The sequence below is a fragment of the Sinocyclocheilus anshuiensis genome, unplaced genomic scaffold (genome assembly GCF_001515605.1).
Source record: "Sinocyclocheilus anshuiensis isolate Anshui unplaced genomic scaffold, SAMN03320099.WGS_v1.1 scaffold297, whole genome shotgun sequence".
NCBI lineage: Eukaryota > Metazoa > Chordata > Actinopteri > Cypriniformes > Cyprinidae > Sinocyclocheilus > Sinocyclocheilus anshuiensis.
The window spans coordinates 790,631-800,471 of record NW_015536479.1 but is presented as its reverse complement, the minus strand read 5'-3'; the positions used below and the strand labels follow the sequence as shown (position 1 = coordinate 800,471).

Here is a 9,841-nt window from a genome sequence, read left to right as displayed (position 1 = left end):
CCGCTTTTGTTTACCTAATATATGTGTGTGTACTGTGTATATTTATTATGTATATATTTAAGAAAAATATGTTATGTGTATATTTTAAATATATTTATAATATAAATTATATGAATATAAATATATACATGTAAATATTTTTTAAATATATACTGTGTGTGTATTTATATATACATAATAAATGTACACAGTACACACACATATATAATATAAAGAAAAACTTTTATTTTGGATGAAACTTTTATTTTGGACGATTAATCGTTTGACAGCACTAGTTTAAAGAGACAAAGGGTTTGACTAAACACAGACAGATAGTCAGTCTGCCCTATGTCTCTTATATCTGACAGGAGGTGAAAACATCAATAACTGCTCAGCCACAAATGATATGTCACATAATGTAATTTCAACAATTTAGACTCAACATGAAACGCCATTCACAGTCCATTTTAGCTCCATATTATAAATGATTGGTCACGCTTTAGTTTGGGGACCAATTCCCACTATTCACTAACTATTAACTACAACTTTTGCCTCAATAAATGCCTAATTTGCTGCTTATTAATAGTTAGTAAAATAGTGTAGGTATAGGGTATGATTAAGGAATCTAAAATATGGTTATGCAGAACAAGGCATTAATATGTGCTTTATAAGTACTAATAAACAATCAATGTGCTAGTCATGTATGCACACTAAAAAGCAACTAGTTAATAGTGAGAATTGGTCCCTAAACTAAAGTGTTATTGTTACCGATTTTGTTTTTAACTAGATGGCATATTTCATTGGACTGGATCATGCAAGTGGTTGTTCCATATCAGAATTGGTTAAAAAAAAAATCTATATCCCATGCATCCTAGGTGAAAGGGTTACAAAGAGAGGCATTTTCTTTCTTAGAAATGACATCAACAATAAATTGTGCACAATACGACCTGGAAAATGCAATTAAGGGTTGATTTTATGTTGACGTCAACAGGTTCATAAAAGTCCCAGCATACCTCCAGCCTTTCAATATCCTCATTCCTAACGACGAACTCGTCACGCTCCCGGTACATGCCCTCCCCTCCACTATCTGACAGCTCCTCGTCCATCAGGCCCTCGATAGCAACTGAATTCAGTTGAACAGCTAGCTTGTCTGGAGGCACATCCTTTAGTAACTCCTCCGCAGACATCTTTTGTACAGCCGCCTGTTGGTCCTGTGGCTTGGCATCAGTAGGCTGTGTGCTGGAGGTCTGAAGTTGCTTTGTATTGTCACCTGAAGGTTTATGTTAAAACACGAGAGGATGAACTAGGGTTATCATAATTTCAGTGATTTACAAAATCAAATACTAAGCAACATGCTTTTACCTTTACATACAGTTCTTGAAGCTTTCCTACATATAATATTATAATATTATGATTTAGACAGAAAATGTCTACATAAAGGGAGCTTCCATACCTAACTTCTGCTTTTTGTCTGAGGGCTCGTCTAAAGATGACAGTGCAGAGGTGATGCTCTTTTGAAGATCTTGGTTTTTCCCCACTGAATCATCTTCATCAGAGGAAAATGACGGCAGTGTTTCCAGGTTCCTCTGGAGCTCTTCATCAAGTCGTTTTGTAGAAATGACACTATGAGGGTCTGAAGACAGCAATGGGGTTGAAGGAGGGGGAGGTTTAAAAGGAATAAGTAATGGATTAGGAGGCCTCTTGGAGGCCGAAGGCTTTCTAGTGCGATTGGGTGACCGTATCGGTGGAGATGATAGGTTTTGTCTGGATCCAGATTTAAGAAAGTCCAGGAAGGAGCCCAAGAATCCAGTTTTAACCTCTGGCTGTTTTTCTTCAACCTCTCGTAACTTCTGACGCATTCTCTCCTGCTGCTGGTAGCTTTCATTTGAAACCTCTGAGGTGGAAGTTGAACTTGCCTCACTGGCACGTGAATTCTGACGCTTAACTTGTGTGCTTTTCTTCTGAGATTTGGGTTGACCATTTTCATCTTCAACAGATTGCTTCGAAGAACCCTTTGATCGGGGTCGTTTTTTTGGAAGGCCATCTGTAGGATGTCCACTAGGACTATCATCGGTTTTAAGGCTTTTCAATCCCTTCGGCTGGCTTATATCATTTGATACGTTTTCAGTATTCGGATGTTCTGATTGACTTTGCTCCTGGCCAGACAACTGAAAGTCAGAGGAGGTTGTATTACTAATAACAAGTCCAGTAGCATTCAAAACAGAGCCATGGCTAGAGTTTACAAAATGTCCTTTGGGTAACACATTATTTTTCTCAGTGTTTGCTACTTTGTCAGATATTTCTTGTGCAGAGTTGTTTCTTATCTCAGGTTGGTTATTAGCGTTTGAGAGCGTAAACACTTGGTGTCCCTCCGTTTCATCTTTGGAGTATGTCGTTTGAGCACCAATTATAGTCATGGCTTGCGAGTTAGTGATTATCATATGCTGAGATGGGAAACGATCAAGTCTGTTCTCAGCTGATTGAAAATTGCACTTGGAGTCTACAGGATTGGCTACCGATGACAAGTCGGAATCAGATGACGTGGATTTGACAAAGTCCTGTGGTGTGACGCCACAGGCGGCTGCGGTAGCAGCAAGGATGTCATCAACATTTGACAGGATGTTCCTCTCATCTGCTAACAGCATGGAGTCAGGAAAGCATACAGAACTGAGAGTAAAGTTCTGCTTTGCATCATGAGGATTTGACTGGTTGAAGTTGTCTTTTTGTGTTGGGTCCTGTTTAGTGGACTCTGTTGAGTTGAGCACTTGGTGAGAGATAACTTGCTGGTTGTGACGCCCATTAACGGTCAAATTAACAGTGTCGCTGTTCATTTGGAGATACTGGACCGGTACGGACTGCATGTACATAGTCTGCTTGGGCTGATTCTGGCCTGAGGTGAGTACAGGCTGTTGCAGAACAATCATGTGAGTGGGATCAAGGAGAACTTGGGCACTGGGAACCCGGATGAACTGTGTTTGGTCCTCAGACAGGTGTCTGGGATCTGTCGGTTGAACTCTGATAATTTGACCCTGAAGGTTCTGCTGCTGAGAACTGGAGCCTTTCAGAAGTAGAGTATGCTGTTTCAGCTGGTCGGCACTCAAGGGTGCATGGGTGGAGTGCATCAACAAAGGGTTACTCTTGGGGTCGGAGGGAGTATTGGCAATAGTAGTGAGTTCCTTTGAGTTTTCCAAATGTGTAAGGATCTGCTCCTCTGTTCTGGAGTTACTACGAATGACACTTTGGGTGTTGTGCCTGTCTTCCATTTTCGAAACTACATATACATAATTTTTTGTGCTGTTCTGTGCTCCGACTTCATTGGCTGAAAGGGTTTGAGAGGAGGTCACCATAGAGCCTTTCTGTAAAGCCTGCACATCCTCAAGAGGAAGCTCTTCAGAGCCCTCTTTTGAGGAAAGAAACATTCGTTCATCTTGTTGATGTGGTTTTAACTCAACTGAGGACTGGTTGTTTGGTAAGGCTTGGGTGTGAGCGGCAGGAGAGGAGGTTGATGACTGGACAGATGACAAGTACTTCTGCTGTAAAAGAGCACTGTCTGTCTTGCTACCAGGAGACTGCATTAAGATATAGTCCTGTCCTGGGTTAGTGGATGATAAACTTCTGGTACGACTGGGTGAGAAGGAAGGAATGGGGGTTAGGGATTGACTTGACACATAGTTCTGCGAAGGTATGCTTGCAGATGCCAGCCCCTGGGTATAGAAACTAATGGTTGGCAGGCCCTGAGAGTGGCTGGAAGAATAGCTTTGAGAAGGACTTCCCATGCAAAGAGTTTGCACCTGTGTCTCATACTCTTCCCTGTTTCTAGCAGGCGGCAAATCCTGCTGCTGACTCGAGGAATAAATCAGAGACTGGCTCACAGATGTCTCAGCTTCAGAGTGACTAGCAAATGATGGGAAAGTCTTGTAAATGGAAGGAAGCTTCTCAGGCAAACTAGACGAGAAGGCTTGTGTTTGGCTAAGGTTGCTCGACAGGCTTTGACATGTGATATAAGTGTGCGAGGCACTAACGGAGACCAGGCCTGGAAGCTGCGTGGATGTGTACGGTTGTGACTGGCTAGCATTCACTGAGCTTTGTTTCTGGGCTGGGGAGGAGTAGCTCTGCGGCTGCATGCCTGGAGAGCTTGCCTGGGCTTGAGTGTCTGTGTTCTCACTGGGATGTTGAACTATTTTGGAAGGATCGTCTTTAACCTTTACTCCAGATGAGCTGGAAAACCTAGGGGAAGGGGCAGAAGAAACGTAGGCCTGAGTTTGCTGCAGTTCTGCCTGAGAAACTGTCTTCTGTTGTGTGTTGCCGTTTAGGGGCGAAGGGTCGCCCGCAGTACTACAGGGTACAGGTGTGTGCGGGGAAGGGTCCTGTTGATATGAAACGCCACTCTCGTCGTGCAGGTAACCCTGTAAGGTGTGCTGAGCACTGCTAGCCAGCTGCTCCTGAACTGGCTGGGTGCTAGAAGGCCGCTGGTGGTGCTTGATCACACTACATTCACGCTGAAGTGCTCGTTCAATGGAGCCTGAGAAAACCGGGCCACCGTAAGACTGAGGGGCTTGCTGGGAACTGCCCAAGGATGCGGACAGCAGGCTGAACTGAGGCTGGAGGAGGTGTGGGGCTGACTCTTGTGCTGAGCGATAGGTGGAGGACTGGGGTGGCAAGCCAGCCCCAAGAGACATACCACCAAAAGCAAGTGCAGTTGGCACAGTGTACTGGGAGGATTTGAGCTGCAGCAGAGGGTCATTAGGGGATAGCAGACCATTTGAAGAGCTGAAAGTGCTGTCCTGAACAGCAGGTGCTGATGTAGTGGTGAAACTTCTGGTAGGAAAGGCACTAGGGTGCTGGTAGGATGAGAGCGCAGAAGGCGTCGGGAACGTTCCTGAAGGATGCAGGGCTCCGGTGAGATAAAGTTCTGTTGAAGAGTTTGCACCTACAGCAAAAAAAATGAAAGTTTGACATACTGCAAGTGGCATTTAAATTGCACATCATCTCTAAACCAATTTTCTTTTGCATTAAAATGCCACTTTCTGTTGCCACAACAATTAAGGGGCTCATATCATGAGGAATAAAATCCTTCCTTGATCTTATGAGCAGTGGTCAACCGATAATGGTTTTTTGACAGCCGATGCCGATATCTTGGAAAGCAGGGTGGCCAATGGCCGATATAAAGCCGATATAATTGTATTTATTTTAATTAATATTTAAGAAATTTGAAATCATTTGAAAATGGATTAAAAAATAAATTTGTAAAATAAACATACTTCTACATTAGATGACAAAGAATTTTGTACAAATAAATAAATATTTAATAAAAATATAATTAAAAAGAAAGTAAACTCTGTAACCAACAGGGCACTCAGTATTCTGGGAAGTCTGTGTGCATTGGGAATCATATTTTTTCAAATAAAGCCAAGGTAACACTCATTTTACATATAGCACACAGTGAAATGACATGAATATGAGAGTGGGCAAATGCATAAAGTGCAGCATAATTTGAAATCACGAATTTAATGGTTAAAGCATTCAATTTGCACGGTACATTTTAATTCCTTTGTTTAACAGTTCTATCGGATTGTTAGACAGACTTCTATCCGTATTAGACAGAACTGTTAAGGACGACAGCGAACAAGAGGGAGAATGTATGTGAGCACTGTGTGTTCAGGTGCTGCGCCATCAAAATAAAAGTCCCGCCTTGAACGCATCGGCCAAACAGATTGAAATATATATTTTCCCTGTGTTTTCTTCCTGCAGTGTGAGCTACTGAAATGAGCCGCACTGTGAAACAGCCAATCAGAGCAGATCTCAACATTGAACCGCACTGGGAAACAGCCAATCAGAGCAGACCTCAACATTATTATTCATGACCCTTCCTTACTAAGAATTTTTTGACACTTAAGTCAAAGCTTAAGACTATTCTTAAGAGCATTTCTGAGAAGTTTTATACATACGGGCCCTGATCTAATGCTAAGAGTAAGCGGAAATAAGGAACCCGATTCTTTCAGTCTGACTATAACAGTTTTAGCTATGCATTTCAGCCAGTTTTGTGAACTTGTCACGCTGTAATGCAAACTTTGCAATGAGACTGTTATCGAAGGATGAAACAGTGCAAACTATAATGGACACAACAACAAAATTGCAGCCTGTGTGTAAATGCAGCAATGTGCCAATTAATTTCACATGCAAAGAGGGAGTTTATAAAAGAGTCTTAAAGGCTAGGCAGCAAAATTGCCAATTTAATTTTAAGAGAGGGTGGAAAATGTTAATGAAATACTAAATGATGACCTATTAATCAGCTAGTTTATTTCATATAACCCCAACTATCTACTTCATGACCCTTTAAGGATGACTGGCACCTGAGAAACTGTGAGTCCAATTATCGCTGATAAGATGGTGCAGCAAAAACCTCAGTGGTTTCTCTAAATAAGAGACCTAATGTATATTTACCAGTTTGCCAGGATGGGCTTCTAAATGAAGGGAGAAGAGTAGAGCCAGCAGGTCCAGCCTGAAGGCTTCTAGATTCAATAGCGGAGAGGAAGTTCATGACCGATGATTCAGTAGTGTTGCTACTGGTGGTGCTGTGCTGATTTGAGTCAAACACTCCTAGGAGAGAGATATCATAGACAGACAACAGGCTCTCAATGACTTTAAGCAGTAACTATATCTCATTACAGCCTGAACCTGTTGCTCACCTGTGGGATGGTGGGTGGTGGTAAACGTTGGCTGGTGAGTAGAGTCAAAGGTCTGCCGTTGGAGGAGCTCAGAGTCCAACTGTGTAGAACCATAACTAGAACTATAAAGCAAAAAAGCTACCTTTAGATGGTATATCTTGTATATTTAAAAATCCAACCACAAACTTGAGCTCACGCAAAAATCTTTAATATTCAGTTAGGATAGGCACATTTATATACAGTATCTTCGCACATAACATTCTAGAGGTGTTTACTGTACACATTCGCGTAACTCTAAACTATTTAATATAACAAAAACAAACTATTTCAGACATAATAACAGATATTATTACGCAAGTTCTCTGTGATGCAGACTAGTTTGGTAGTAGTAGTGTATGTAATAAGCTAGTAATAGTTGCATAGATTGGTTAGTTATATGTGCATATTTATACAAGTTTTCTGTCATAACATATTAACATTTTAAATGTAATATGTAGGCTATACTTCACAGCTAATGAGACAAAAATGAGCTACAAAGACAATAGACAGATGTCAGAGAAAACATATGGAAACTATTTTAGCTGGTTAGTGTAGCGAATCAGCTCATGGGGAAATATGAATAATTAATCATCTTCTACTGTGCCTTGTGCCTCTTGCGATGGAACATGCAGTGATTTTCCCTGCTTCGCATTCCATTAGGTCGTAAATGTATCTGGTGTCAGGGTTGCCATGGTAACCAGGGTCCTGGGCCCTGTTCACAGACAACTTGGCACCCAGTATGTTTATTGGGTGAGGGGTCTGTGAACGTTTGTTAATCTAATGAATAATTGATTTGTTAAATCAAATGAAAAATGGTGTGTCTGATTGGTCCAGACGCTACATTAGTTTGTCTGTTATGATTTTAGCAATGCCACATCTCTTGCTAAATAGAGGAAAGTCTGCACTATATATTTGGCCAAATAAACATCTGCACAAGTAAATGTCACAGCTGGGGAGATTCATTTGGGTTTGTTTCCTGGCTGTTTTGATGGTTTCAGTGTGGATGCGTATTGTATAAACTAACAGAGTGAATATCCATCAGCTAGTTCTAGTCTGTTGGATTCCTATTAGCCGCTCTATTTCAGTTAGTAGCACAGCCAGCAAACTATTAAACTGTAAGTGACAGTGATCATTTTAATATATAAAAAAAAAAACCAGCAGCCTAAATGCAACTACTACAACAACCTAATGAACCTACTGGAACTTAAATGTGTGTCCATTTGTTACTGTATTATAAATTCCTTCTTTTATGTGTATATATATATATATATATATATATATACACACACAATTTTCTTCTAAAATGAGCATTTTTATCATATATATTCTTATGGTACACTACAAATTCTCATTCCTGCTGGTGTCAATGTACATTTCAACCAAACCATTCAAAAACCCTAAGCTAAAAGATGGGAACTCTGATTTTTGCAAATGAGTGAACAGAACTACCTGTGCAATCATTTGCATGCTAGTACAGTGTAATAACCTAACCGTCCCTTGTTCTGACTTGCAAACCACTTGGTGCTTATTTCTGACAAAAACACACAATACAAGCAGGATTATATAACATAACAAGCTGCATTATAAATGCATTCCTAATGCATTATAACATAGCTAATAAGACCTCATAATTATAACAATAGTTATAATACTCTACATTTTTATCTTTTAATAGATTCCAGGCTGATGTGTCATGTCATGCGTTATGACGTGAAAGGCATGAAAAATACAGTAGATCACAATGTGCATTATTAGGAATTATGCAGGGCTCTATGCAGTACACACTTCATGGGAATTTCCAAAAATAAGGTCGCTAAACTATCTAAGTGGGTCAGTTATAATGTGTCTGCCAGAAGTTTGTTAGTGAACTAGAACTAGTGTTCTGGCCACCCCGTTTTGCACTTAAATGCAATTTTAATATGCTATACCGAATAAATAATTCTACAACAGTACAACTGACATCGTTGCCTGATAAAGGAAGGCAATTTATGCATATAAACATGATGCACTAGTGCCACACGTGTGGAAGTTTAAGGAAAATCAGTGACAGACAGAACTAAATAAGACACTTTGTGTAAAGTTGCAGACACGTGGCCCTTCTGCAACACTTATCGATCAATTGTTTACAAACCTCCTCAATGTCTGCAAAGACACTCTGACTTCTGTACAAGTTTATATATGCGCGAACAAGCTGACACAGTCCTTATCCTGCACTATCGGATGATTCATCGGCAAAACATACACCAAAATGAATAATTATGCATTAGCGTTTAAGTGCAGTACGGGTTTAAAGGTGATCAGTGATTTGAGCAGATTCAGCAGATGTACAAACATCATCACGGTGTGTAAATACGCGAGAGACTGCAGCTATAAACGCATTAACTCCATTAAAACCAGCTTTATATGAGTCTTGACACTTTTACGTGGGTGTATGTGTGTGTGTTTCGCTAGGCCTTCCATCACCGGAGTTTTCTCGTACCTAGGTTTGTAGGCCCAGCCCGCGCTCTGAGCCGCCGCGCTGACCGGCTCTGCGAAGCCGGGGCTCGGGTAGTTCCTCTCCATCATCCGCCTTGGATCGGGAATGACGCGCGTCCCGCGATACAACTACACATTCAACCGAGCGTGAACAAAATCACATATTCCTCAAACGTCGTGTGTCCTGCGGTGATCCGAGCGCTGGTCCCGGGGGTCTGACGGATGATTTGTGCTGTTTATTAAGCGCAGGGCGAGAATCGCTGCTCGTGGCCCCCAAACAGAATCACACAGAGACAGACGCGCTGCAGCTGCCTCAAGTCCCCATATTGGCGTTTTCTCCCTAACATTCACTTCCGACAAACTTTAGATGGAAGTTTTTTGCTTTTCTCCCCCCTCTCTCTCTTTCTCGTTTGCTTTCTCTCTCTTCACACAAACACACGCGCGCGCAGCTTGTATCCCTGTGGAGACTGTTACTAAAATTAATACAATTATTACACCCTCTCCCTGTCGATAATCTTACCCCACAATACACCTTTACATTGTAATCATAAACAGTTATTATTATGAATGGATAGAGCATGCCCTCTACTTTTCCATAGACTTTTCTTATACAGGTTATCATTTGGTCCATATATTAACTTTATTATTCTTCTGAGGAGATTTAGAGAACTGTGGACCTC

General features: G+C 41.2%; 1 protein-coding gene across 1 annotated transcript in view; it reads right to left on the bottom strand.

Moving 5' to 3' along the window:
* LOC107671129 (glutamine and serine-rich protein 1-like) overlaps positions 1-9,590 on the bottom strand; it is a 16,333-nt gene extending 6,743 nt beyond the window's left edge. Inside the window, exons 1-5 of the mRNA XM_016464019.1 lie at positions 9,166-9,590; positions 6,669-6,769; positions 6,424-6,579; positions 1,433-4,909; positions 993-1,249 (exon numbers count right to left, since the gene is read on the bottom strand). Of these exons, the coding sequence (XP_016319505.1) occupies positions 993-1,249; positions 1,433-4,909; positions 6,424-6,579; positions 6,669-6,769; positions 9,166-9,251 (4,077 nt within the window). The 5' untranslated portion in view covers positions 9,252-9,590. The remainder of the gene's footprint in view (positions 1-992; positions 1,250-1,432; positions 4,910-6,423; positions 6,580-6,668; positions 6,770-9,165) is intronic.
* Positions 9,591-9,841: the final 251 nt, after the last annotated feature.